This window comes from Colletotrichum destructivum, chromosome 5 (assembly GCF_034447905.1).
Source record: "Colletotrichum destructivum chromosome 5, complete sequence".
In the NCBI taxonomy this organism is placed as follows: domain Eukaryota; kingdom Fungi; phylum Ascomycota; class Sordariomycetes; order Glomerellales; family Glomerellaceae; genus Colletotrichum; species Colletotrichum destructivum.
The window spans coordinates 2,549,346-2,576,743 of record NC_085900.1 but is presented as its reverse complement, the minus strand read 5'-3'; the positions used below and the strand labels follow the sequence as shown (position 1 = coordinate 2,576,743).

The following is a 27,398-nucleotide window of genomic DNA, read 5'->3' as shown; positions in this document are numbered from 1 at the left end:
CCCCCCCCCCAAAAAAAAAGGTGATGGAAAAAATACTCTTCTCGCTTCATAGGCTCCTTACAAAATGCTGACATGGCCAAGCCTGACTTCTTAACAAACATAAACCCCCGCCTCGTACTCCATGAACCTTCGTCGCTCTCAGCCCTCGATGGCAAGGGGTTCGCGCTCACGCTCCCGGTGGTGACGGTGGTGGTGGTCATCCCGTCGCCTTGGCTCGTCGTCGTAGGTTTCTTCATCTCGACGGTGCCTGCGGTGGCGCTCCCTTTCGCGATCTTCGTCGTGCCGATCGTCATCGCCGTCTTCTCTCCTGTGGTGCCGGTGTTTCCGCCTGTCGTCGTCCTCGCCATCCCGATCACGGCCCCGCTCATGATCCCGGTCGCGGTCCTTGCCGGCTTCTTCACGTCTCCGCTCTGTGTCATTCGTCAGTGTGGGTCACGCAAGCTTGCCTGGTCCCGTCACGTACCTCTCAAGACCTGTGTTGCGGCGGCGTAGGCCTGGATCTCCTCCTTGCTGAGGACGCGGAGGACGATGACAAAGTCGTCACGGACCTCGAAACGCTCCTTTCCCACGGTCAAAGCCTCGGGGTTGACGATCTTGCGACTGATCTTGGTCCACCGGGCACCGGGGGGGACCTCTTTCAGCTTCTTGTCATCCTTGTGAGGTGCAACGCCCTCACGGATCGGGTTGTCTTCTTCGGGGAACCTGCTGGGCGCCTTGAGAATACCCTTGAGAGGCTTGGCGTCCGACTTGTCGCGAGGGGGCGACACAACGCGGACCTGCTTCTCGTCCGAACGAGGCGGCGTCATGTCACGGCCACGGTACTCGTCTCTGGTCGAGGCCGTGGTGCCTGAATCGCCCGTAGGGATCGAGACGGGCGATTCTCTCTTTGGAGGCGGCGATTCTTTCTTGGGCGAAGGCGTGCGTTCCTTGCTTTCTCGGACTGGGAGATCGGCGTAGGTTTGTTTGTCCGACCGTTCTTCTCTATCCAGCCATTCGGGTCTATCCGGTCGTTCGGATCTATCCAGCCGCTCCGGTCTGTCCAGCCGCTCAGACCGCTCATATCTTTCGGGACGTTCCGAGCGTTCGGCGCGACTTGACCTTTCCACGGGAACGGGCACCTTCTCCTTGGGCTTGTCGTCCTTCATGGCCGCCAACTGCTCCTGCAACTCCCGGATATCATTTGCGTCGGTGGGGTTGAAGCCAATCGTTTGACGCTTGGGCCGCCTAGACTTCTGTTCGTCGTCGTCCGGAGAGCCCTCGCGTTGCGATGTCGGAAGGCTGTCGCCGGCGAGCCTAGCCTCGGCGTCCCGGCGGCTCCGCTCCCGGTCGCGCTCTCTCTCGCGGTCATGAACCTCTGCGTCTTGCTCGGCGGGCACTCTGCGTGTCTCGACAATGACGGGGGCACGGTCGCGTGGGTCACGAGACTCGTCCCGGGGTTTGTATCTGTCAGCAGCACGAGCCCCGGCATCTTCCTCGTCGTTGCGGCGGCGGGACTCCCTCTCGAGCTTCTCGGGAGGTTCATCCTTGTCCTTGTCCTTTGACACCGAACCGAGGCCGATCGCAGTGGCTGCGAGGCCAAGCCCCGCGCTGAGTTTGTCGCGCAATCGCTTCCGCTCAGCTTCGTCTTCAGTAGCCGTGCTGGTGCGACGCGTGTGTCGGTCCTTGTCGATATCGAGGCGGACAGAGTCTCGCTTCGAGCGATCCTTATCCTCCCGGCGCTTGGACTCGTCATCCGAACCCTTCTTGGCGTCCGAAGGGGAGGTCCGGTGTCCACTGCGGGATTCCGGCCGGTGACCGCCGCGCGACTCAGGTTGGTATCCGGTGCGAGAATCGGAGCGATATCCGTTCCGGGACTCCGACCGCACTTCCCTGCGAGGCTCACGCCGGTCGTCAAAGTCGCCGCCGACTGGGGCCGAGTCTGTACGAATACCGAAACCACGTGAGGTCACTCCGTCGTCGTGGAAGTAATCGCCGCTGCCGTAAACAGGATCGTACTTGCGTTCCACGTCCCTGGCTTGCCGCTGCGCGCGGTCGTCATCGCGGCTCCGGTAGTAGTCTTCGTGATGACTGGACCGCGGGGGCCCTTCTTGATACACCGACACAGGGCGGCGAGAGGGGGTGGCGCCCGCGACAGTTCCCGCGGCGGCGGCGGCGGCCACTGACGTCGCAGCCACTTCCATGGAGGATGGGGCGCCAGTGGAGCGTCTATCTTTCGGACTCGGAGGCACCGGCAGATGGACCGGCGCTGAAGGAGCCGGGGGCGGAATGGAGGGTTGCGATGGATCATAGACGTTGGTAGCTGAACGATTGATCTTGTCCAAGCCCCGGGTGGTGGGCGGAGGGCCGCCCCCGCGCTTCTCGTATCTGCCGGCATCGTTGAAAGGGCGGCTGGCACTCTCGGTGGTGGTCAGGTTGACACTTGGGCGGTAGTAGCCCCGGTCGACACTCTCCCTCCGGCGAGATCTGGAGGGGGGCCGTGTGTGGTCCAAGTCGTAGCGTGCAAGGTCGCTTGGTGTAGTGTATTCGTAGCCGTCGCCGCCGATGTCGATGGGAGCGTTGGCATGCCGCGTGCTGTTGGCGTAGATGGCGGACGACCTCGAGGGGCGGTATGTGTCGTGCCTGGCCAGCGTAGGGTCGAGGGTTCGCTCGCGCAGCCGCGTAAACTCTTCATTGTCCATTGTTGCGCTGTAGGAGCCCCCTCGGTGGTGGCTGCGGGAGCGTATAGAAGAGGCGGGCTGCGTGTAGAAAGTCGCGTCGCTGGAGCGGTATTCGTCGCGAATCGGGCTGGAGTGTCTGTTGCTCGAAGAGTGGTGCGATGACGAGCTCGCTTGTGGCCGGGCCTGGGTCGTCGTGACGATAACTGGGCGAGCGGCGGTAGAGTCGAGGGTCGAAGAGCGGTGGCTGCGGTTGCGGCTCGCGTCCCTCAAGCCCGTGCCGCGAGCCAGAGGGTCCTTGGTAACGGCGTAGGTCGTCGTGGTGGTCGCTGGGGCGCCCGAATGATGGTGGCCTCGCGAGCCGGACGAGGCGTATCTGGTCGACGACGTGGGCATGACATGAATGTCGCCTCCGTACATGGAGCTGTAGCCGACGCTCGTGGGAAGTGAAGCCCTTGCGGGGTTGAAGGTGGGCGACCGCGGGCGGACGGGTGCGTATCGCGAGGAGGAATAGCGGTGATCCATCGTGACGTCCTGCGGCCGAGTCGGCGTCGAGTCGTCTTGGTCGTCGCTCTCGTTTTTGCGGTTTTCTCCGTCAGGAGTATTGTGCAGAAAGGCTACCAAGAGCCTCGGAGAGCACGGCGAGGGGAAAGTATGACGAGGGTAGCAGCCGGGAATTGGGTTGGGCGCTGACCACCTTGGATTAGACCAGAGATGGAGTGGGACGGAGGTAGCGGGAAGAAGCACAACTCGACCACGTGAGAATTTCCGCCCTAAGGAATTTTTTTCTTCTCCTGTGCTTCGTCTTTTCCCCCTAGTCGCTTTGACTTGGTGCTTTGGCGTCCTTTGGCTTTCGGTGTCCAGGATCGCTCGTCAGAGGGTGATGCAGTGTCTCACTTTGTTGGCTGGTGGTTTTTTTTTGTTTTTGTTTTTTTGGGCAAGATGAGGTATCGAGTGGATGGGGCCCTGGTTTCTTTGCCCTATTCTTCGAGGGAGAAGTGAGAATGGTATTGGTGGCGGAGGAGGAAGAGGAGGAGGAGGACAAGTGTGGTGGTGTTGGTGGTAGTGTTGGTGGAGGGTATGGCAGGGTGAGGTGAGAGTAGGAGAAAGAGGAGGGAGGGGCAGTCGTACTCGTTGGGATGCCCACCGAGGCGGAATGCGATGGTGGGTTTGTGTGTGTGTGTGTGTGTGGTCGGTACGAGCTGTGAGATGGCGGGGTCCAGTCTCCCCTCAGTTTAATTCGGTTCCCGTTTCCCTTGCGTCTATTAGCTTGGTCTGGAGTTGAAGACCCCCCCGTTAACGGGACTGGGCTGAAATGGACTGGGGGCTTGGTGTGTCTGGTCAGGTTCGGGTCGTCAGGTCGGGCTGGAGTTGGGTGGACTCTTCGTCGGATCGCTGTCGAAACGTAACGTCCGAGTCCGCCGCTGTGGACTCTGGCTGAGTGGAAGATGTCCCAGTTCTAACTCGTACCTACTAGTATCCGTACCTGTACTGCATACGCCTGCAGGCTCCAGCGCCGCCCAAGGAAAAGAGGGGCGAGTCTGGCTTTGTAAGACGCAGGAGAAGCGAGGGAACAATACTAAGGCTGCGAAAGCGTGGTGGGCTGGCTCAGTCAGATTTAGGACGAAGGCTATATGCATCCACCCATGCACCGTCTCCATACAGTTCCATGCAGGATACGGACGGTTGTGTCGACTATAGACGGTGTTGCATGACATACGGTGAATCGTGCCCGTAGAATAGGTAGGTAGGTAGGAAGGAAAGGTGACGCGGGAGAGGAGGCGAGAAGAGAATGAGAATCACTCACTATTAGATATGGTAGGACAGCGATAACGTCACCAATGCCGCGGCTCCTTCTTGGGAAAGGGGGGGGGACAAATGATGATAATAAAAGGGCCAAGGGGGGCAAAGATTGGGTGACGACTTGGAAGATGCACTGCGACGTCGAGTCTTCTTTTTGGGGAAGGGGAGGGATTATCCTGGGCGCAATGACGAAGGGAGGAGTTGACTGATCCTTGTCAACACAGCAGTAAGGATCGCGGGGGGTTTGCTTTGATGATGAATGCTGGAAGGTTGGATGGATGGATGGTCCGGGGGACACTCTCCAGTCCGTGTCTCTTTATTCCAGGGGCGCCCGAGGCAAAACACTCAGTCAGCAAACGGGCGGGCAATGTGACTGGTTGCCTGAGAGTTTGTCTTCGGTGTACCACCTTGGTGTGGTGTCATTCCTGGAAGGTCCTGTGTCGCGTTGTGCCGTGGACGGTATTTTGGTACGCGCGCATGTGTGTGTGTGTGTGTGTATTTGTGTGTGTCAACCAAGCACCAAGAACTTGGTTGATAAGGCCAAGCACGTCACCCCGCGGCACGTATTTGTTCGACGTCAAGACCCAGTGTTCCTCCAGTAAGGGTCTTCGGCAGACGGCGGCGAGTGACTGCGGTTATCCGGGACTTGACGGCGGCCAGGTGCTTCCTGGAGCCTTGACAAGGCTGCGTGTAGCCCCGGAGAAGGTTAAGGTAGGTAGGTATGCGTGGTTATTGTTGTTATTGTTGGTGGTTGCTGACCTCGGTCGGCGCGTGTCAAGTATCTGTACCTGGTTACATACCTACCTACCTACCTACCCACTGAAAACAGGATCGCCGGTGTGGTTGTACTTAGGGAGTGTGCTCTCTGCCCGAGAAGCTGACAGAACGGGCAGACGTGCGACAACGTCAATGCCAAATGCCAATGCCGTGATGTACACAGTAGCGCCTCCGTCAGCGACAGGAAGAGCTAACGGGAGGCCGAGATGCTGCTACTACCTACCAGTAGCGAATTGGCCTTTTCTTCCCACCCAGGCGACTCAGGTGCTAACTCGAGGCACGGACAGGTCGAAATTACTAGGCCACAAAATAAAACATTAACAAAATAAAGTAAACACTAGGCTTGCCCCCAAGTCGCTCAAACTCGAGGTTGAAGAGCCAGCCAAGTCAGTCAGAGGGTGCATGCAGAAACAGCGTGCTTGGCTTGGGCCGTTTCGTCTCTGCAGTGTGTGTGTGTGTGTGTGTGTGTGTGTGTGTGTGTGTGTGTGTACTTGTACCTACCGAGGAAGGTAGGTAGGTTGTCCTTGCAGAGTTCAGACGAGAACCCAGGCGGACGTCGGATGGGACGGGTTATTGGGGGAAGAAGGGGTTTGCCTACAGTTCTTGTCTCGGTGTCTGCACGTCTGCTCCCTCGCAGCAGGCGTGTGGCCCTGATCAGGCACGGCAGCAAAGGAGAGAGGAGAGAAAAAAAAGAAAGACAAAAAAAAGACCCAACGAATTCCTACGAATTCCCTACCTACCCTGCAGGGTCGTTCTCGAGGTGCGTGCGGGTAGCCGTCGAAGCGATCGTTTCCAATTCGTGGCTCTGCAGGGGCAAGAGACCGAAAGGATGCGATTGGGGGCCGGGTGGCTCGTGAGGTGAGGTGCGTGATGCACCTCATCTCTCACCTCATTAGCTTGCTGACCGCTGACGTCTCTTGAGTCGGGAAAAAAGAAGAAGAAAAAAAGAAAAGAACAATCAGGCAATTGACGACCAGGACGGTGCTGCGGAGAGTGCAGAGTGGTCTGTCTCGAGAGACCCAGGGCAGAAGCGACCGACCCGAGAGGCAGGTTAAGACACGGTGAAATGGAAATTCAGCCGAGACGGGTATGATTGTTCCAACCCAAAGGGTCCGATTGAGAGTCAATTGATGGCGCTGGCCCAGGAGAGTGAAACCTTAGCAGACCAACCCTCTCCGAAGTGAAAGAGGTGAGACCATCACCACACACCACACACATACACACATACACACATACACACTTACACACCTCTTTCACGAACGCGCCAAGGTACTTTGCCGTTGGGCGTGATTCGCTCGCTGGCAAAGGTGTGCGAAACGGCCGCTCCCTTGCCGCTTTGGGAAGCCGGCTGTCGTCCATGTCGTCCGTGTCGACCATGGCGATGACGTCCTCCTGGACGTTTGTTTGGATGTCGACCGGGGCGGCGAAGGCCCAAGACAGGGAAGCCCCAGGGTCGTCCGCCCCCCCCCCCCCCCCCTGTCCGGTCTTTTACTTTCCCAGACCCGGCAACCTTTTAGGGCCCTGGAATTCCGTCAAATTTGCTTATCATAACATACCGACGGCGTGGCCTCCCAGGCGCTTCGAGAGACAAGGAGACGACGCGTGCGCGGTTCAGTGACACTGCAACAAGGCCTCGCTCAATAGACCCTACCCCCCTTTCGTCGCCGCCATTGACAGGGCACAGCGTACAGCGCGTCCGGTCCGCCGGGGGAGCTATCGGCGACTAAGAATACGCTACAAAGCTGTCAAGTCAATCGCTTGTGTCGGGTGGGTTAGCACTGGATAGGTACGGTGTCACGCATTGTGGTGGTGCGGTTGTGTATCCGTAGCGTAGTGGCGGAGGGAGGGGGGGGGGGACTGAGACGGCTGCAGCGGGGAATTTGACCCGACGTCAGCGGGAGTGATTGGTGATGACCGCGGAGTACGCGGCGATGACGGTGCTTCTGGACAGCGGAAGAATCGGGGACGAGGCTAGGCGAGGCGAGGTGAGTCAACGAGGAACGTCAACATCGACCGTCCGAGACGGTTTGCGAATGGCTGTACGACAAAGAGGAAAGATAGGCCAATCATGATTGGTGCATACAACAGTAAGAAGGTATGTGGCCAACGAGGTCCGGCCCCTCTTGACATGGCACACGTACACAACATCTCAGATGGACGAATGGAAAAAATCAACCACTTTAGAAAGCACAGTCTAATAAGCATGTAACCAGTATAGATAATATATGATGATACAGAGGAGCCGCCGCCCCTTCCACCCACAAAGTTTCTGTCTTGGACTGGCATAGTCCACAAATGCTTTCTCTCTCTCTCTCCTCTCTCTCTCTCTCTCTCTCTCTCTCTCAGCTTGTGGTGCGAATCACCGGCGTCAGACGTACTCGCAGCGGACCTTTATCCCACAGGATGAAGATTTTCTGCTTTTCCGCCCAGTTCCGGCTCTCTGCGGCAAGCTCCATGTCAAAGTTCCAGATGAGCCGGGCGAGAATAAGCTTCATCTCCGAGTAGGACAAACTTTTTTTTTTCTCCAGGTCAGCTAGAACGAAAAGAAGAGGGGGGGGGGGACCCCCAAACATCCGTATTGCGTCATTCGGGATCGAGAAAAGGGCACTCACTTGCGCCCCAAACAGTTCCGGGGACCAACATGGAAGGGTTGTAATGCTTCTTTGTTGTCGGTGGAGAACTCCTCGTCGCCCAGGAACCTTTCGGGGTGAAACTCAAAAGGCCTCTTGAAGTTTTGTTCGTTGTGGTTGACGGACCACTGGTGGATGGCCACAATGGTCTTTGCATGATCAGGATTAGTATCCGGTCATGTGGTGGTAGGTAGGTAGGTAGGTAGGCATCCGTATGCTGGCCGGCCCCTGTTTAACTTACATTCTCGGGGACGAACCTCCCGCTGACGGTTGCCCCACCAGGCGGGGCCACTCGGGGAAGACCCAGCGGCACGGGTGGATAGACTCTCAGCGCCTCTTCTATACAAGCCAGCATGTAAGTCAACCTGCCGACCGAGAGCATGTCGATGTCTTCTTCCTTCTGGAAGGATGATCGAACTTCGTTGGTCAGCTTGACAAGACATTGCGGGTTACATAAGAGGTGATATGTCAGGCCAGTCAGCAGCGTGGCGGTCGTCTCAGACCCTGCGATAATGAGGATGTTGCTGTTCGACGCAAGCTCATCAAACGAAAGACCCTGGGCAAATGTTTCCTCGTGTCAGCCAGCAGGCCAGATTGAGCAGATTTCGGAATACAAGGGCCGCCACCGCATCCTTGGGTTTGATTTATTAAACTCACCAGCTCCTCCTTCTTCTTCAACAGGCCTTCAATGAGATCGGGCCTGCCGCCGCCGTCTTTCCCCACATCCATGCGTCTTTGTAACTTATCCCTTGCGTTGCCCATGTTTTTTTCTCGGGCCTCCTGCAGCGACTTCGTGGCCAGCACCTTGGTGATCAACTTCCTCAGGGGTTGAAAGTGGTTGGCTGTCTGCAAGATGCTGCCGAGCCGAGCCGACTCGAAGATGTTCTTGACCCATGGGTGATATTCGGAGTTCTCCAGGCAGCCGAAGGGCTCACCAAAGGCAAGGTCTCCAATGATGTCAAACGTCGTAAAGTTGTACCAAGCCATGATGTCGATGGGGTCCGTCTTTGTGCTGTTCTCGTGCAGGCGCTGGATGAAAAGATCGACGTACTTCATGATCAGCGGCTGCTGCTCCCGCAGGCCACGGTCGCTAAACCCGTGGGCCATCTGCCGACGGAGCCGTGAGTGTTCCGACCCCTCGGAATTGATGATGTTTGTCGCCTGGCCCGGGACCGGCCGGTAGAACTGAGCGAACTTCCTGAACTCGGGCGCCCCCTGCGTTCGATGGCCCATGACCTCCTTCCAGGCCCGTGCGTTCCAGAACGCCAGCTCGTCTGGGGCGACGCGGACCACATCCCCGTATTTCTTGTGAAGCTCCAAGAGGTCGAAGGGGAGAGTGCCGCTGATGAGCTTGTAGCAGTACCCCCATCGCGTTGCTCTCATGAGGAGCGGGCCAGGGTAGTGTCGGAGCGGGTGGAAGAACAAGTTGTAGATGATGCAAGCGCCAATGTAGAAAAAAAGCTTCGATAGTTTGTTGGTTAGCGTAGTTACCTGGGCAAATAATCCGAGTGAAACGGTCGCGGACTCACGGTGCTGACGCCCACCGCAGTGGTCGTCAACAAGGTGGCATGGAGTGCCATCGTATCGTCGTGGTTTCGTAAACTGTCAAAACAGTGGCAAGTCGCTTGGGGAACTCCCACAAACTCAACCAAATGTCAATTGCTCGTACGAACCTATATATCCTTTTTTCCAAGAAAAAAAGCTCCTCCCCATCTCCACGCATTGTCAAAGGCAGGCCAAGGAGTTGGAAATTGGGCTGACGTATTATTGCATTGCGGTCCTCTGATGGATCTTGGCCTGGCATTGCTTTTCGCCATCAGTCTGTTCAGCATTCGTGCAAGCTGGCTGTACACGGTCTAACGAATCACGCGATGATGCGAAAACGGACCGCATAGGGGAATGCGGCTATTGTTGGTTAGAATCGCGCGGCTTCCCTCCCTTGATGGATTGCTTGCTTGAGTCTCTCTGGGTTGTTTCGGACGAATTGCTGCAACGGCAATGTGCGTCTCGGGGTTGAGAGATCCCCGTAAGATGGGCTCCAGTCTTGAATCCCGTCCCATGCAGCAATGGATCGCTCCAAGAAAGGGAACCGCGTATGGCAGGTAGTACGGTGTTTACGCATAGGGGATGTTACAACAGATCCGTAACAGAGTCTGTTGGTACGACGTGCGGACTGCAATTTCCGTGTACAAATGAAAATTCACTGTTTGGGAATGATCATAACAAGGTATAGACTGTAATAGAACGGTTCTGTCGACGAAACTACGCGGGGGGGGGGCTCATGCTATGCCATGCTGTGGCTTCGTATACGATTCGTTGTCGTTATCGTTGTCGGTTGTTATGCGAACGCGAGGAACGACGACAGCCGCGAAGGCGCTAAATCCGGAGGGGCTAACGTTTGTGGAACCCCACCGCCCCCAACCACCACGAAACGGTGTAAAAGGGAGGGCCAGCGACGACGCTCGCCCCCACGCGGTGCTGGCTGGGAACCTGTGAATGCCTCTCGCCTTTGGGGCACTCGTCCGCTGGATCGGTCTACGGGTACACAGAGGGTTTGCAAGCTCTGCTACTCTTAAGCCACAAGGGATCACTTTCAGGAGCCACCCAACTTACAATCCGCGGGATAAAGCCCACAATCGATAGACATATGAGTTGTGGAGCAAGACGCCCTTGGGGGTGCTTTAGGGATGCACTATCGATAGGATCTGAAATGCGCTGAAAAAGAACACGGTTAGAAGAAAACGATAAGAACAAGCCAACGCGACGCAACCAGACCTACCTACCTGCCTATCGAGGTAGATGGATGCGTAGAGACCGATGAAGCATCTTGGTTAGTACAGAGCACCTACCTACCTATTTCTCCCAGGCACCTAGTTTGGTGGGTGCCAAGCGGACCGGCACGGACCGGTACGGACCGTCAACTTGCCACAGCAAGCAGTCGGACTCTCGTCTCGTTCCTTCCTCGACGTCGGGAGAGACTACCTAAGAGAGAAAGAGGTAGAGCATATGCCTGGAACAACACAACAACATCAACATTCCAAAACTACAACACCAACAAACCATCAAGACACACGCTTGTCGGCCGATGCGTTGCCCTCTTCCCTGTGTCAACCAACATTCATGAGCATGAGCAAGACATTGCACTACCAAACCACCAACCAGGCGGTGCCCAACTCGGCCCAAGACGGCCCAGTAGTCGCCCCGAGGCATTATTGCCCTGTCCTCCTCCGCCAATCCTGCAATTCCCAAACCTAAACGGCCACGATCCCTTCCTTTCACGGACATCGAGGCCACTGTTTGCCTCCACCGAGCCGGCAGCCCGATTTTAACCTCAACCATGTCCATGTCCGAGTGGATTGTCGCTGCGGGTCTGTCTGAGTCTCCATCGACGCTCCATATCCCATGATCCTCGTCGGTCGGGCTCCATCACCAGTCACGTCTCGATCCCGCCAAAGTCCCTACTCACAGTCGCCCCCCATTTCGACCCAACCGCCTCGGTCTGCATCTTCGGTTTCAAGCCTGCTGCGGCTGTCCGCCTGCTGTGCGTCTTGGCCACCACCTGATGGCTGTCAGTAGTCGTCCTCTTCGTCTTTGCCGATGCCACTGCCAAGCATCACGCCCAACTGTGGGACACCGGACATGGGCCACACCGAAACCCCTGGAACCCTCAACGCGTCGCCGTGCCTTGGCCGAACCCGACTTGACAACCAGCCCACGCATCGACGGCGACAATGCCAGTCCCGACTAGCCCGGCCGATACTGGCGGGCAGCGAGAGTCCTGCGCCACCAACCATTGGAGGGTCAGGATCATCTTCACCACCTCCTCCTTTCGACTGCATCTGCAGCATCTCGCCTTTGTGCAAGATACCTCTCCATGGTTTTTGCGTTTACAGACGACGCCACGGCGAGAACCCACTACCAAATAAGCAACGACTTGCGTCTGCCAACCTCGTGACTGGGAACGCCTCTGAAATATTGCTGCACCTGCAACCCGCAACCGCAACTGCCGCGTGGAGTCGATGGGGCTGATCTTTGAACCCCAAAGATGCGATGTGACCTGAGAAGTCTCCGTTGCCTGCTCACCGCCGCGACTCACCAGCGAAGTATCTGTACAGTCAGTACAGTACCTGCCTTCGCCCAGCTGTTTTCAGACAGTTTGCACTATTTCCCTCATCACCACGGGCCACATGGGAAAGGCAACAAGTGTAACGTTTCCTAGGTCGCCTTAGCTGTGCAATATGACAGACGACAACTCACACGAGTTGACTATCTAATATCCACTTACCCATGCCACTTGCCCTTGACAAGGAGCATCCCATCTCGACGTCTTCGCCAAACAGCCCTGCCGAAAGACGTGGCCCTGGCGGACTACTCTTTCGTGCGCAATCGACTTTCTAATGCCTCGTTCTGCCTAGCCGACGGTTGCAGAGATTTCAATCCACGATCAAGCCTTTCTCTCTCTCACCTCTGCTGAACGCCCAATTCCACCAGCCTTGTCTCCATCAAACAACGTTGGCAGTTGGGTAGGGACGGACCAGGGCAGTAATCCAACAAAGCCCGTTCCGCCGAAACCCAAGACGGGGATGCCCCCGGTCTCATCGGACTGCAAGCCACCAGACAACCTCATTGGGTTCTCGCCGGCTCCATCGCCCTTGTGCAAGTTCGTAGACCGTCTCACTTTGCTCTGATCTGCACATCCACGAGTGATCATCCATGAGCGTTGCCGTTCGAATGCCAGTCTGAAAAGTCTGAAATTACCGTTCTCGCATCTCGATCCCCTGACGTTTCATTCAGATCGGCCGCCGATGACGGGCCTGGCGGCGATACGTGCGCACGGTTGATACGCGACAGGGCCTTCTCTGGGCTCGGAAGATGCGAGAGCCAGTTCACTTCTCGGTGAGCTCTGAAAGTGCAAAGCTTCGAGACCAAGACCGGTCGGGGTTGCCCACGTGGATCGTCGCGTTGCCAAGAACAGGCCACAATGTCATCTGAACTGAAGCCCACCGAAGTTTTTTCACAAGCAAAAGGTAATGCGGCTGACCAGCTGATAGCTCCTGGGCGTCCACAGGACTGGTCCCAGTAAGCTTGCCGTGCTGATCTAGCCAGCCAGCAGAATCAGACATACATACGCGCGCCTCAAGTCGGCTTCTCTTCCGGATGGCCTTTTCAGTTCCACACAGCGATTGCAAGAAAACCACTTGTTGCCCGCACGAAAGCATAGAGCTTCGTAAGCACATGTGAATCTGGCCGAATCAATGACAAACTCAACGTTTACTTTCCCGAAACTAACACTAGCATTGGCCAAACTATGCCCTGAATCAGGGCCCGCCATCATCCTTGAGACGCACCTCGCCTCACTCTACACTACTACTTACACGTGCTTTCCCAACAAACCCAACAGGCCGCTCATCCAAGAAAGGAGCCTTCCGGACCTTGGAAGATAACTTTCGCGGGCCGGAGAGTGTACGCAAGTTAGGAAAACCTAACCTAATGGTCCCTGAGTCGGAGGGCACGAACCTATTTTGGTGAATTGAGGTCACTCTATGAGGTTTCGACGAGGCGGGGAGCCGGGGGACGCATCCGGGCCAAGGAATGTCCCCGTCCCGAGAACGATGCATGCGCCCATATCGGATCTGCAACGGTGGTGGGACTCGAGGGAAACTCCAGGCTAGGGTCGTCTGTACCGTCCTTTGCTTTGTACAGCTTTGGTCTGACCCGTGGATGACCGTTGGCGGCGCAAATGGAAGAGTTGCCATGGCTGATAGTTGAAAGCGAAATACAATCGACACGCCACCCTGCAATTGGTCTTCTTGGCATGGCCATGGACACGGCCTGGGTTGACTGCTTGGGGAACCACTTGACTTCCATACGTTGCCTACTAACGGACTTTCTGACGTATCGACGAGGCCTGCGCGTATGCTACAAAACTTGACCAGCAGTTACTTCCTGCTGTAACACCATGATGAAGAATTTAAAGTTGTATTTCAGGGTGTCTATCAAAGTGAGCCATGACCTTTGCTGGTCAAGTTACGTGGTGAAGGCTTGAATCTCGCCGATGAGCCAGAAAGCCCGACAGTAGGCATCTGCAACGTCACCTCTGAACACACAAACACCCCCGGATGGTTAGAACTCCACCAACGCCCCCATTCCGCACTCAAACACACGCGAGAGACCTCTGTCAGAATCTAGGCCAAACTGCCCATAGGGTCCCACAGCGGCAAGACGGTCGGCTCGGTGCCGATGACGGCACGGACGTCCTTGCTCAGGAAGCGCACGTCGACGACGGCCTGGTAGACGAACTCGTCCATCCAGGCGTCGGTCATGACGAACCAGCCCTTGTCTCCGGCGCCCTCGCCCCAGCTGTTCTGGACCCTCCAGCGGACGGAGCGGCCGTCGGCGTCGAGGTGGACGGCGGTCAGGACCATGGCGTGGGTCATGGCGCTCTCGCCCGTGCGCAGGCGGCTCGCCTTGTCCATGCCGAGCAGCGAGACGCCGAAGCCGAGCTCGTAGTCGATGAGGTCGAGGTCCATGACGCCGGCGGCGGAGGAGCTGAACTTGCCGACGTCGGAGCCGAAGAAGACGGGGAGGCCGGCCTTGATCATGGCGACGCAGGCGGCCTTGAGGGTGGCCATGTCGACGTTGACGTAGGTGACGCCGCGGCCGCCGACGACGTTGCCGAGGCGGTCGACGGTGAGTAGCGTCAGCGGCTCGTGGCGCGGGTCGTGGACGAGCGAGACCATGGAGTCGATGACGGACGAGGTGATGCGCAGCTCGGGCGAGTAGATGTCGGTGGCGAAGGCGGCGGGCGTCGTCGTGAGCTCGCGCGCCTTGCCGTCCTTGTCGAGGTACGACCACGTGAACTCGGCGCGCGGGTCGGGCGGCGGGCCGAGGGCGAGGGTGAGGACGGAGAGGATATCGCGCATCATGGCGTCCTTGGCCGAGGACAGCGCATGGGCGGAGCCGGAGCCAGAGCCGGAGCGGACCTGTGCGCGGAGGGCGAGGGCGTACTCGCGCAGCTTGGTCTTGATGATGGAGTTGAGCACGCCCGAGTTCATGGCGTTCCACGAGTCCGGGTACAGGGCCTGGGGCACGAGGCCGTACTTGCGGACGAGGTTGTAGACCATGTCCCACTGGCCGCCGTCGCTGACGATGTCGCCGAGCATGTGCTGGACGAGGCGGCCGTCGAGGTCCTCGCCGGCGGTGTCGATGACCTGCTCGAGGAAGTAGTTGCTCTTCTCGAGCTTGTCCCAGAAGAAGAGGTAGGACTGGGAGAGCTCGAAGGAGGCGAGGCCGTGGCGCCGCATGAGGGCGACGCGGAAGACGTTGGTCGAGGCGAAGAGCCAGCACCGGCCGGACGAGCGCTGGTTCGTCATGGGCGCGCCCTCGAAGGGGATGCGCGTGTTGAAGACGTGCGGGTCGGCGAGCCTCGCGGGCGTCGACGCCAGCACGGCGCGGGGGTCGGCGGTGCTGAGAGCCGTGAGAGCGAGCCTGCGCGGGGGGTGGGGGTTTATGTGTTAGTCTGGGTTTCGACCATGATGGAAGGGGTGTTTTTTTTCCCCCGGTGCGGCGGCGGGGGCTATACTTATTCTTGGGGTCGGAGAGGAACCGCGACTGCCAGGATTGTGTCTGCTGGACGGGGAGGCCCTCGGGCTCGCGGGTGAGTCTGACATCGCTCTTTTCGTTGTCGGCGCCGGTGGCGGAGGAGGAGGATGAGGAGCCGTCGACGTTGACAAAGTTGTCATCGGCGACCTGGATCCGGCGGAGGCGCTCGAGGAGGGCTTTTTCGTTGGATGCGTCGACCGCCGTCTTGGACTGTTGGGAACCCATCTCGACCAGCTTGGGGAAGGGAAGGGGACGGTGGGTGTGTTGGGTAGACGAGGCCCCGTCGGTATTGCGTCAAGACGACGGTGATGCTGTCAAGCGACTTCACTCGGACTGGTGGCTGCGGCAGAATATACGATCACACAATCGATGACCGGGGCACGGTGAGATCTCAGGAGGATGGGGAATAGAAGAGAAGCTTTCAGGACGGAAACCGTTTCCAAGCAAACGAGACGGCTGGGAGGAGGTGGTGGTTGGTATTTAAGACGACGCAAAGCACACCCGTCGTAAACCCAAGATCGGGCGGTTCTCTCTCCCCCTCGTTTCCCCCGACACTTCCCACCCCCTTCCATTCGTAACCGATTCGCCCGATGCCGGGACTGCCAGCAACCTACCTACCTACTTAGACCGCGCTCGCTATCTTGTTGGAGAAGGTAAAAGCTTCCCGAGGAGGGGGGGGGCCGACGAAGGTGGTGCCCGCACTTGCGTCTTCTTCCCTTATCAGTCGCGCGAGTCGAAGTCCGGGGGCCAATCTGACCATACAGCGAGCGATAAGCGTTTTGGGGGGATACGTTGGTACAGGGATTAGACGCCCACGAGAGTCACGCACGCGATACCAAAGGAGGGGACCATCAAGGTCCCCATGGAGCTGGCGGATCGGTCTCAAAAGGGTCCTCACATGATGACATGGTGCGCGGGTTGGAGGAAAGATGGAACATCCCCATCGTTGGCCGTTCACTGTTTTTCTCCTCCCCTTGGAAGACGAAGACAGCTCGGAGCGTGAGCACGCAATGAAAGGTGAGGGGGGGATCCAAGATGACGAATCAGACCCGTATGGTATTGACTTTACATGGGCAATTCTCGCCTGTTGTTCTTGACAGCACGCAATCGGCGTCCTTTCTGTCTTCTCCTCTCCGTCAACCACGCCTGCGGGGAAAAAGGCGGGCGCGAGGCTCGCGCGGGAACACGGCTTGTTCTTTTTGTTTTACAAAGATACCCACGTGTGAAGGTTAAGAAAAACGGCCGCACATGCGGGGGTCCATATTTCAGTTCACTCGCAGCGCCATTCGAGTCATGCACGTTGAATCGCCTGTGGCACAACGAATTGACTTGAGAAGATGAACAAGGTTCGTTGAAGGCCGCCGTGAAACTCCCCCGGATACTCGGCCCCACAACTACGACGGGCCGAAACCGAGCCGTCTTGTGCCGTGGACCCACTCTTCGCCGCAAGGGAGCTATGACAACGAAATGAGAAGAGTCACATAAGTACGAATTCTTTTAACGGATCGTTCTAGGAGCCTAGTTATGCTTCCCGCCAATCTCCATGTTGTATCTGAGGATCCCATCAATAGAAAAGCGGTCGCGTTATGTTCGTCACAGTCGAAGTCATTGCAAGACGGTCTGGAAGGGGGTCATCGACGGCATCCGGGTCAAGGGGCGTCCAGCCCTTGTGGTCTGAGTCGCTGCGTTCCGAAATGGTGCACTAGCCGATGCTTGAGGTGTGGGACCGGCGCTTGCGCATCCGAAGCTCGTGCAGCTTGCTGGCAAACTTGCGATGCGCCGCCTCGTCCTCGTTCAGGTTCTCGTCCTCGCCCTCGTCCTTGCTGAGGTCCTCGTCCGCGTCCTCGTGGTCTGAGTTGCTGCGCTCCAAGATGGTGCTTTTGCCGATGCTTGAGCTGTGGGACCGGCGCTCGCGCATCCGAAGCTCGCGCTGTGTGCGGACGAACTCGCGGCGCGCCTCCTCGTCCGAGTCCTCGTCAGTATCATTCAGAAACATATCAAGGCGAGAATTATGAGGAGACGGGTCGTCCCCGGACCGGTCATCAGCGGCCGCGAGCTCGTTAGCGACAGCCGCAGCATCGGGCCTTCCGTTGTCCCCCTCGCGGGCGGGATGTGTTCCGCTAGCCGCGCCAGGTTTAGGCTGAGTACGCCTCTGAAGTCGCCTGGCACTGCTCCAGGTCTCTTCGAAGTTTACCTCGTCTTCGGGGTTGAAATCTCTGCCCTCCGAAAGCGCGCGTTTGCTCAGCCAGTTGGTCCTGCGCCGGAGCGTCTTCAGCCCCTCTGGGGTCTGCGCGAAATGGGGGTGAGAGATCTGGTCCTCGGCCTCGTCATCTCTAGTCGACTCCTCACATCTAAATCCTCCCCGCTCAGCCTGCGCCTTCATCCCAATGTCTGCTGTGCCGAGCCGTTGATTGGAATTTTGGGCTTCCCCTCTCAGACCCCTCTCTGATGGCTCTGACCTTATCATTCTTACGACGCTGCCAGACTTAATGACCCGCTCCCATTCTTCGGGGGCAATGCTTCCGTTTGCGCCCACCAATTTGCAAAGGGTGTATTGTTGTTGTGATGAGGTTTCATCCAGGGCCATCATAAATTTATTTTCGACGAACTCTATCATGTACTGTCATGGTGTTAGATCGCTGATTGACCGATAGCATTGTTGACAGGGACTTACAGGCCAACTTCGACCCAGTCGTAAAGGAACCGAGTGCTTCTGACCAGTCTCATCTAAAATCAAGAAAGAGGGTTCTGGTGCGTTCTCGAGGGGCAATGTCTGTGCATAAGACCTGTCCAATGTCGGGGGTGATATGTTGTCCGTGGGCGGATGAGTAGCCACGGAATGTGCCTCTTGCGCCGAATGGTGATCTTGTTGGGCCTGGTAGTATATGTGCTGCTGGGGAGGCTGCGACGGCGGCTGGTCGTAGATGTTCCGGTGCAGGCCATGTCCATCACCGCCTGAAGCTCCAGGGTTGTGATTCTCGTCGACCAAGGCTGCATCTGCGGCATTATACAGCTGCATCTTGGACTCTAGCCAGGCTCTCTGTCTAGCAAATTCGGCTTCCATATTCATATGCGGTTCCATTTGTGGCCTCCTCTCGGCATCTGCCACGGTCTGCTGTGCCCTTACTATGGTGTTGGAGGAAGCTCTCCACTTGGCGAAGTACCACACTTCATAACCGTGCGTTGCTCCAGCACAGTTGCAGTACTCTCCACGGAAGAAATTATAACATCCTCGACACAAGTTGAGCTGTACTTCGGGACGAGTGGTAAGTTCATGCTGCTCTCGAAAGTGGCTGCTCAACATGCTGTGGGAGCTGTATGTGTTGGGGCAGACCAATCCACTTCTCTCTAAATGAAGGCATTTCCACAATCCCTTCTCTTCGATGTGCTTTCCGATTGTTACCCAGCGTTCGTCAGTCATCTCACCATCTTCCGTGCTGTGGTCATCGCCATCGCTGGTTGTAGGGTCGTGATCAGTGTCAGAGTCATCCTGGACCACGAGACCTTCGATAGCTAAAGGTATCGCCTCGCAGGCGAGCTCCTGGAAGTGTTTGGCCAGATGCGAGCGGAACCTCTCGGATTTGCCCTCGATAATTGTCGATGGGTTCCAGCTGTCACAGAATAGGCACGCGTCTTTATCGAAATGAGCGACGGGCTTTTCACAAGCTTTCAGCATCACCTTTCTCTGCGCGGCGGGCACCACACCCGGATGTCGGGAGTCGAAATGCGCTTCAAGACCCGAGGCGGAAACGCACTTCGCATTGCAGAGGGCGCAATTCCATTGTCGCCGGTGCTTGTCCAGCTCGTGCTCGAACCACTCATGGGAAGTTTGGAATGGCTCCGCGGAACAATCCTTGAATGTACATACATACGTTTGGAGATCACGATATAAGTGATGCCTAGAAATACAATTAATTTACTTGTCCCTCTGCTTTGTGGGTTGCATAAAAAGATTCCCAATGACTCACTTCCAATGAAAGCGATCCTTGATGACTTGGATCGTTCGACAATAAGGACACTCTATCGGTTCGCCGTAACCGAGCTGTCGTCCATCCAGCCACATTCTTGTCAGTTGAGGGACAATTCGGCCTGAATAGTTGTCAGCTCCAACAGCTGTCTGGGCAAATGACGTTGCGACGGTGTATATGCTCTCCGCCCATTTCGAGTCCAGTGGATCTCTTCTGATGCTCTCGGGTGACGCGAGGGTTTCGTGGAAAGAAGTCGCCTTGGTCGTGGCTCGTTCTGCCTGCTCGTCGTGTCCTGGTCCGACTTCGACCTGGGCCAAGTTCCTGCGATGATTCTGGCGATAACGAATGTAGTCGCTTTGGCGAGCATTCCGCTCTCCTATTCTCTCCGCCAGCCAGGTAGACTGCTTCAGTTTTGGAAACTTGTCTTGTGCATTGGTAATGGACGGCCTGGGATCCGATTGTGAGTACTGGGGGCCCTGCCGTGACGTGCGTCCTCGAGGGTGACTCCGACGAAGCAAAGTAGAGAGTGTAAAAAGATGCGTGATGCAGGATCGAATGTTGTTGAACAGCTCGTCGATTTCCGTAGCCGAAGAGACACGATTCCCTTCGTAGGAATTTCCAGAGTGTAAATCAGACGAGTGGCTAATGGACTCTTCACCGGTGACCAGGCTTTTCGTCCTGTTGGGTATGTTTCCCAGCGCGATGCCGTTCGCTGAAATGAGACGGTTAGTGATGCGAACAGACATCAACGAGTTACCAAAATCCAACCTCTAACCAGAGCATCTTCCAGTCGATGAAGTCCCGAGACCGCGCTACTCTTCATGCGCTCGGCGTTCTTCAATCTCGAGTCGAGTGAGCCGGACGACTGCGGCCTCTGCAGAGCGCCAATGTTCGCCGCCCATATTCTGAACCGGCCAGCCTCGTCAGTCGCTTTAGCCTCCAAGCCGTGGTAATCAGTTGTCGGGAGGTCCTGGCATAGTCTGGTGAAAGCGGCGTTGCAGGCATGGGCGAGCGAGGATATCACTGGGGGGGGATCTGATTGCCCGTCCTTCCCAGGTCCGTTATCCATGATGAGTTGATAAGTTGCGCCTGCTCGGGGTCCTCAGAAATGTCTCGCATAAGACTGGGAATAGGCCATCTGAGAAGGAGCAGTCAGTCGCGATCAATACTGACTGGTTAGGGACCAACACCCCCTCCTCTCGCTTGCCTCGGTCAGCAGTCATTTGGACCAATGAGGCAAGTTCAGCTCATGCAGCCAGATGGCTCAGCTCGTCTCCAGTTCGGAGCCTGATGTGATTGATGACCCCGCTTACATCCTCCAACATCACCGACCGTCTCAACTTCGCCACATATGCTTCCTCCGCTGGAGACCCTGTGTATGCTCATCATCTCTGTGAAAGCACGACTGGAAGGGGACCATGTCGGGCTTTGAGATCGCCGGCGTCGTTCTAGGCGCATTCCCCATCCTATGCGACACGGCCAAGGACCTCGGTACAGTGTTTAAGAAGACAAAGTGGTGGTGGCAGTTCGAGACCTCCTTTGAGAACTTTGTCTCGACAATAGCTACCCAGGAGATCGCCTACATACTGGTGCTGGAACGCCTTCTCGGGCCATTGGATATTACCGAGGCAGAGTATGACAGTCTACTGGGAGACCCAAAGTCGAATCTCTGGCACGAGAGCCACATCCAGGAAGAGTTGCGGCAATGTCTGCCACATAGCAAGTACACTTGGTTCATGTGGAATCTATCTGACCTCAACACGGCAATAGAAGAATTGCAAAAACTGCTTCCTATCGATAAGGTAAGACGATCTATACACAGCTCAGGTGCAGACCATTCGGCCAAGTCTGACCAGCGACGGATAAGACGCCGATAATTACTGATTGTATGTGTAGGTTCATCGCTTGGATTCTACGAACCTAGAAAGCGAGCTGTTTCGCTTACAGACCAGCTTCAGTAGCGACAAGGATCGCCTCTTGAAGCGTATCACTCAAGTCAACGATGACTTGCACCAGTTCTTCGACAGGGGGGCGACCGTGATCAGGCCTTCCGCCACGAAACCGTCGATACCCTTCCGCGATCTGCATCACCAGGCCGTCACGTTCTACGAGTGCCTGGCCCGCCGTTGGAAGTGCTCTTGTTCAAGTGCACACACGGTCGGTATCGCCGTTCATCCAGCTGTTCAGAAGCCATCTCGGATGGCAGAGCATGGCTACTTCAACGTCCTCTTCAAAGCCGAAGCCAGCTTCAAGCAGCTCAGGCTACAGGTCGAGACGCTTACAACCAGCAAATACGAAACGAACAGCGACTCTGTGGCACCGGAGAAGGCCGTCAAGCTTGAAGCGGCCATTGATTTAAAAAGTCAGATTATGGTCAAGAAACAACTCAAATCTGTCTCCAATGCGGCGAACGAGAACAGCGTCTCGACATTGGCGATCGCTTCTCTGTCCATATCGGGCCACGGTATTCAAACGCCACAAAGATCCATCTTGAGGAAAGCAGCGAACAAGCTGAAGAAGGTTCAACGCTGGAACAGAGTAGACAGCAGCCCAGACGAGACACAACACAATGCCTCTGCCAGACCGAATTCAATCTTGAGTCTCAGCACGACTTGCGTGTCAGAGAGTACCGCCACTCTGACGAACGAACCAAGCCTCAGGGTTCCCAGCGAGGGGTAAGATTGAGGGCTATAAACGTATTTTATTCTGGCTAGCGAGGCTAACCTTGCGCAGTAATCAACTGTTGCGCTCAAGAAGTAGCGCATCATGTACTTCCAGGGTACGGTTCGATGAAGCAGGACTTCAGCCATCACCAATCGAGGTGGCCGAGGTTCTGAATGGGGAGGTATTCAACATCTGCGACTTTGTGAAGGGCTCCAACACTCTCAATGGAGACGGCAACAGCACGCTGTCACTTGATGAGGGTCAACGGATTGTACTAAAGCCAGAACCCCTGAACCAGAGCACCATCAACGCTTCGACCTCACAGTCAATCGACTCTTTCATCAAGATGACGACCGTCAGGCAGAGCCGCCTCTACGTCGGCCTCAGCCTCGCCCTCACCCTCCTCTGCCTGGCGACGTCCTCCTGGGTCCCGACGCAGCTGGCCAAGGACGACATTTTCCTCGTCTGCTGCGAATCGGGGGGCAAGCCGTCGTCATCGAAGAGGTTCGGCCCATACTTCTCACGGACCTCGCAGGACATATGCTCCTCCTCCTCCTCCTCCTCCTCCCCCCCCGTGGACAGCCGGACGTGGAACGCCAAGTCGTCGCTGCTGCTCCTCGGCGTCGTTCTGCTCGAGCTCTTCCACGGGCAAAAGCTTGAGCAGCAGGAAGCGTGGGCCGAGTCGCTCGATGAGGACGGCCAGCCCAACGAGAGCACGAGGCTCTGCGGCGCGTTCCTCTGGATCTGCAGGGCCAAGGAGTCGCTCCAGACGCATTTCGGCAGTGAACTGGGCGGTGAGCTGTCCGAGGCGATCCGCAAGTGCATTTGCTTCGACTTTGGACGCGACGACGACTACGGGGACTCGCGCCTCGCCGAGGTGGTGTACCGAGAGGTGGTCGTCCCGTTGGAGAAGTGCTGTCCTTCAATATGAGAGAGAGTGTATGCATGGTGTGGGAGAGGGCCCGGGATGAGCAATGCTATATATACTCTGTACTTAGTCTGACGTCTTAGCTCAAAAGAACATAAACGATAATGTATGAGACGGGACAATCAATGTACGAGATGAGATACCACAAGACAATGACACAAGCGGCATAGTACCAACAACACGTGGATGAGAGATCATATACAGGAGGCTATGTATCTACTTAAAAGACTCCGCGAGATCCGATATCCGACAAGTTTTTTGTGTGTCGTCCCAAACAAATAAAAAGTCGTCTTCAATTTCTCCATTACACTTGATCATCTGTAATTCGTACATGACATATTGCTAGATAGCCCAGACCACACACAACCGGGGGATGATGATGGGATGGGGCCTTTCTTTTTTTCATTTCTTTACAGACGAGAGCCGTGGATGACCTTGACGTCGACGGCGAGCTCGCGGCCGTTGTCGTTAAGGACGAGGACGCGGACGCTGCCGCGGCCGGACTCGAAGGCGTTGTTGAGGCGGGACCAGAGGTTGGACTGGTCAATGACGGGCAGGCCCTGCTTGACGTCGCCAGTCTCGGTCATGGCGGTGACCTGGCCGTCGGCGAGGTCAAGGACGCGGTACTGCTTGAAGACGGGGCCGAGCATGGTCTGGACGACGACGCTGGGGGCGGGGTTGGCGATGAAGGACGACTCCTCGTGGAGCTGCTTGGTGAAGAGGTCGACACCGAGGTAGCGGTACTGGCCGGTGGCGGCCGAGGTGGAGATCTTGATGACCTGGCAGGGGCGGCCCTGGAGGATCAAGAAGTCGCCGAGGCGGATGTGGTGGCAGGGGATGGTGACGGTGTTGGGCAGGTTGGGGGCACCGCCGGTGGAGGGGGAGGGCTGGCGGCGGGCCGAGGTGGAGGAGCGGACCTCCGAGACCTCGTAGCGGTCGTGGCCTTTATGATGATGAGGATGAGCAATCTTGTCAGCCAGCTTGTGCAGGCCTTGGCGGAAAGAGTGGTAGTGGCCTGGTGGTGCAAGCACCTTTCAGTGTCGGTCCATATGAAATGGGGGGACGAACTGCACGCGCAACCGACGAAACACACACACAAACACAAGCCAAAGCAAAAAAAAAGACACTGCACAATGGGGGGAGGGGTGTTCAGGGCTTACCGTCGTCGTCGTAGTAACCCATCTTGGACTTGTGTTGGGGGCGCGAGAAGCGAGCGGGCTCGATGGTCTCTTCGGTAACCTTTACGGTCTCCTTGTACTGAGGGCGGGGGCGCTCAGCTTGGGCGTCGACGGTGTATTCGTCGACGTGAGAGTGAGAGTGGTGGTGGTGATGGTGAGCAGGGAAGTGCTCAACAGTGACTTCCTCGCGGTGGTAGGTAGGCTGGAAGCGTTGGCGGTACTGGCGTTCGATCTTATCAATGGGGTTTACCAGGTGCTCGTGGTGACGGGTGTCGATCTCAACACGAGTGTCGTGGTGGTGGATGCGAGTGTCGTGGAACTCTTGAGTGGTTTGCTGAACGGGAGGAGGAGGGGCAGGGCTGGAATGAAGGAAAAGAAGAGAGAGGTCAGTTCATGTTTTGATGGGGGGTGTGAGCTTGATGGGGAAGCTTTTTCGGCCGTGTTGACATGTTTGACGTGACATGCGGTTACTTGGCCAACTATGGACTAGGGACTGGGGACTAGGGACTAGGGGCCGGCCGGGGAGGAGGTGTCCAGGGTCCATGACTGGCGGCTCGTAACGGGCAAGGAGGGAAATTTGGCGAAATACCGGGGGCCGAGCTGAGGCGGTCCCGAGGCCGGGGGGATAGAAGGGTAGGGGGGTAAGGTAGGAGGCTAGAGAGAGACAGAGAGAGAGAAGACGGGTTGGGTTGCCAAGAGGAGGCGGAGGACGGGGGGAAGAAGGGGAGAGGGAGGGGGAGGGATGGGAGGAGGCGGTGACGCGTGTGGGTTTGTGTGTTGTTTGTTGTGTTGCGTTGTTGTTGTTCTGGGGTTGCATGGGAGGGGAGGGGAGGGGGTGTATTGGGCTGGATGAATCGATCGATGGCATCCGTGTGTGTTGCTGCCCAGGACATATCTGATGATTCCCGGCCACACACGGTATAGATGGGGAGATGGAGAGAAGAAGAAAGTAAGAAATCAGGTCGACATACCGGTACTCCTCACGGTAGTGGTGGGACTCGTGGTGGACACCGGGACGGTGGTAATGTTCTTCGATACGGACCTCTTCTTCGCTGAAGCGCTGTTCTTTCCGGGGAGGGAGAGGGAGCTGCTGTTCAGCGGCGGTGGCAGTGAAGGAAGAGTATTGACCTTCCCGTCCGGGCTTCTGAGGCTTCTTCTCGGGGAGCTTGATCTCAAGCTCTTCGTGAGTCTGTGTGACGGTCTGGGTCTGGGTTTGTGTCTCACTCTCCTTGTAGGTGGAGGGAAAGACGCTAAAGGGGACGGGGATACGGGCTTCAAAATCCAGATTGACGGCCTTGAGGTCGCAGAGAGGAGAATCTTCTAAGCGTTCCCGGAGCAAGGAAGGCAAAGAAGAGTATCCTCTTGCTTCGTTTTCCTAAAAAAACAAAGGGGAAGGGAAAGGTGGAAGAAGCCGGTCGTTGAACTGACGCGCGCTTCTTGTGCTTTTCTCTTCTCTTTTGGATTTGGAGGAAAGGGGTGATGGACGGTGAGCGGCTTGAGCGGAGGGAGCGCGAGGCGGAATTGAAGCTTTGAAGATGGATGGAGAGGGAAGAAGGAGGGAGAAGAGGGTCGGTGAAGATGTGCGATGCGGATTGGGTTTTGAAGACGGGGGGGCTGGGGGGTGTGGGTGTGAGACGGCTGATGGTTGGATTGGATGGATGAGCAGCAGCAGCGCGCAGCGAGATGCAAAAAGACGACGGTTACGAGCGTTGCCAGGGCAAGGGGGGGGTGGTGAGTGAATGTTGTGACTTGCGAGTAGCCCGTACGATATGTTGATTGTGTCGATGTGGGTGGGACTGAGACCGGGATCGTGGGTGGATGAGAGCTGTTTCGTGTCCGGGGGGGAAGCCTGGATTGGATGGAGGGAGGTATCGGAGGAGGAGAAGAAGAATCTGGCTTGTCTTGGTAAGAGAGAAGAGATAAAACAAGAGTTGTTGTGTTACTTACTGTACGGATGCTCTCTGCTCTGGACGGACACAACACAGAGCACAGGTACGGGTACTGCTGTCTGTGTGTGTGGGAATGTTTACATTGGCTCCCGTCCGCCGCAGCAGTGGACATTTCCATTGTTTATTCCGTCCCGAAAAAGACTAGTCTGGGGATGCCGGTGGAGATTGCACATGGGGGGAAGCTCCTGCTCTGCAGTCTGCCCTGAGAAGGTTTCGATTCCGATGCTGCATTCGTGGAAGCCTTGCATCTGAGGTCTCTAGAGTCAGGCACCATTTCTCTCTGGCGCGGCAGGTACACCTTTTCCCGGTCCCACTTTGATGCGACCTGACTGCCCCGTCTGGGCCGCTAGCCGAGGAACGTACCTTTCCACCTCTTTCCGCCAGTGTGTCTCGGTGTCTCCTCTCCTCTCCTCTGACCTGTCCTCGCTGCTCTCCTTCGAAGTCGAGGATGGAAGCGCGGAATCGCGCCTAACCACGTCCAAATTGATAGCCCGACCGCTTTGATACGCCGCCAATCCCGATGAATTCCTCGTTCCAATGCACCATATCCCAAGACAGGCAAGAGGCTGTCTGTCAGGCTGTCACCTCAGCGGGAGGCGTAGCGACGGGCTGCTCCCACAGACGTAGCACACACACTTCAGCTTCTTAGCGCCGCAACCCATGCGACCGGCCTACCTGGCAGCTCCAACTTCCAAGCCGATTGCGCAAGCTCTCTGGCAGTGGACCGTCAAGCATTGATTGACCACCGCACTCGGGAGGGGAACTGCTGGACCGACTGCCCAACCTCCTGTTCCTGGGTCCTTCCCTCGAACCCAAGATCACATCTACCGTGGTTCATCAGCAACTGAAACCCCCGAGTTGCGCTCGCCGGGCTGGCCCTGACACGACACGAGCGTGTAAGGAAGAGACTGTGGCCGAAAATAGGGGACCCCCGGATTCTTGCAACCGCCCAGGAACCTGCGACTCTCCCGTGCCAGTGCCTCACCCATTCAGATGCCGCCGCGGGCGCCACAAGCCCTAGCTTCAGCCTTCCCGCCAATCAATGGACCGCCACTCGCCTTTGAGAGCTCGACCACGAGGCGAGGCCCAGGCACTAATTCACAAGACGGCCGTGCAGCGTTGACAGCTGTCGCGCACTGAGCCAGACTAATAATCTGATCGCTCACACCTCTGTGCAAGCTGGAACTCGCTTGTCACATTTGGTAGCTTGTTGACATACAATAAACAAACGAGACCTGGGTGGCT

General features: G+C 56.8%; 6 protein-coding genes across 6 annotated transcripts; 1 reads left to right on the top strand and 5 right to left on the bottom strand.

Annotated features, from left to right (window-relative positions):
• Positions 1-10: 10 nt before the first annotated feature.
• On the bottom strand, positions 11-4,721 carry CDEST_08340 (uncharacterized protein). The gene is made up of 2 exons (XM_062924499.1): positions 464-4,721; positions 11-410 (listed from the first exon to the last, which is right to left on the bottom strand). Exons 1-2 carry the CDS (start codon positions 3,177-3,179, stop codon positions 139-141), a joined length of 2,988 nt encoding a protein of 995 aa, XP_062780550.1. The 5' UTR covers positions 3,180-4,721; the 3' UTR covers positions 11-138.
• Positions 4,722-7,421: 2,700 nt separating this feature from the next.
• On the bottom strand, positions 7,422-9,444 carry CDEST_08339 (Putative cytochrome P450; the record flags this gene model as incomplete). The annotated part of the gene is made up of 5 exons (XM_062924498.1): positions 7,422-7,745; positions 7,847-8,013; positions 8,106-8,420; positions 8,522-9,325; positions 9,394-9,444. The coding sequence occupies 5 exons, from the start codon at positions 9,442-9,444 to the stop codon at positions 7,577-7,579; spliced, it is 1,506 nt and encodes a 501-aa protein (XP_062780549.1). The 3' UTR covers positions 7,422-7,576.
• A 3,876-nt stretch (positions 9,445-13,320) lies between these two features.
• On the bottom strand, positions 13,321-15,932 carry CDEST_08338 (Putative cysteine peptidase, cysteine active, peptidase C1B, bleomycin hydrolase). The gene is made up of 2 exons (XM_062924497.1): positions 15,447-15,932; positions 13,321-15,352 (listed from the first exon to the last, which is right to left on the bottom strand). Exons 1-2 carry the CDS (start codon positions 15,689-15,691, stop codon positions 14,050-14,052), a joined length of 1,548 nt encoding a protein of 515 aa, XP_062780548.1. The 5' UTR covers positions 15,692-15,932; the 3' UTR covers positions 13,321-14,049.
• A 969-nt stretch (positions 15,933-16,901) lies between these two features.
• CDEST_08337 (Putative Zinc finger C2H2-type) lies at positions 16,902-20,570 on the bottom strand. Its single transcript, XM_062924496.1, has 4 exons — positions 20,203-20,570; positions 19,435-20,146; positions 18,141-19,365; positions 16,902-18,086 (listed from the first exon to the last, which is right to left on the bottom strand). The coding sequence occupies exons 1-4, from the start codon at positions 20,501-20,503 to the stop codon at positions 17,169-17,171; spliced, it is 3,156 nt and encodes a 1,051-aa protein (XP_062780547.1). The 5' UTR covers positions 20,504-20,570; the 3' UTR covers positions 16,902-17,168.
• A 187-nt stretch (positions 20,571-20,757) lies between these two features.
• CDEST_08336 (uncharacterized protein) lies at positions 20,758-23,114 on the top strand. The gene is made up of 3 exons (XM_062924495.1): positions 20,758-21,236; positions 21,331-22,109; positions 22,168-23,114. Exons 1-3 carry the CDS (start codon positions 20,853-20,855, stop codon positions 23,027-23,029), a joined length of 2,025 nt encoding a protein of 674 aa, XP_062780546.1. The 5' UTR covers positions 20,758-20,852; the 3' UTR covers positions 23,030-23,114.
• A 77-nt stretch (positions 23,115-23,191) lies between these two features.
• CDEST_08335 (Putative large ribosomal subunit protein uL2, domain 2) lies at positions 23,192-26,271 on the bottom strand (the record flags this gene model as incomplete). Its single annotated transcript, XM_062924494.1, has 5 exons — positions 23,192-23,969; positions 24,187-24,563; positions 25,176-25,569; positions 25,633-26,029; positions 26,152-26,271. 5 exons carry the CDS (start codon positions 26,269-26,271, stop codon positions 23,437-23,439), a joined length of 1,821 nt encoding a protein of 606 aa, XP_062780545.1. The 3' UTR covers positions 23,192-23,436.
• Positions 26,272-27,398: the final 1,127 nt, after the last annotated feature.

Bases quoted from the DNA above. Each gene is read 5' to 3' on its own strand.
- CDEST_08336 (XM_062924495.1), top strand. From the start codon at position 20,853: ATGTCGGGCTTTGAGATCGCCGGCGTCGTTCTAGGCGCATTCCCCATC. The intron at 21,237-21,330 runs GTAAGACGATCT...TTGTATGTGTAG, and splicing joins AACTGCTTCCTATCGATAAG to GTTCATCGCTTGGATTCTAC. The intron at 22,110-22,167 runs GTAAGATTGAGG...AACCTTGCGCAG, and splicing joins CTCAGGGTTCCCAGCGAGGG to TAATCAACTGTTGCGCTCAA.
- CDEST_08340 (XM_062924499.1), bottom strand. From the start codon at position 3,179: ATGGATCACCGCTATTCCTCCTCGCGATACGCACCCGTCCGCCCGCGG. The intron at 411-463 runs GTACGTGACGGG...CGAATGACACAG, and splicing joins CGCAACACAGGTCTTGAGAG to AGCGGAGACGTGAAGAAGCC.
- CDEST_08338 (XM_062924497.1), bottom strand. From the start codon at position 15,691: ATGGGTTCCCAACAGTCCAAGACGGCGGTCGACGCATCCAACGAAAAA. The intron at 15,353-15,446 runs GTATAGCCCCCG...CCCCCCGCGCAG, and splicing joins CTCTCCGACCCCAAGAATAA to GCTCGCTCTCACGGCTCTCA.
- CDEST_08337 (XM_062924496.1), bottom strand. From the start codon at position 20,503: ATGGATAACGGACCTGGGAAGGACGGGCAATCAGATCCCCCCCCAGTG. The intron at 19,366-19,434 runs GTGAGTCATTGG...TTGTATTTCTAG, and splicing joins AAGGATCGCTTTCATTGGAA to GCATCACTTATATCGTGATC. The intron at 18,087-18,140 runs GTAAGTCCCTGT...ACACCATGACAG, and splicing joins GACTGGGTCGAAGTTGGCCT to TACATGATAGAGTTCGTCGA.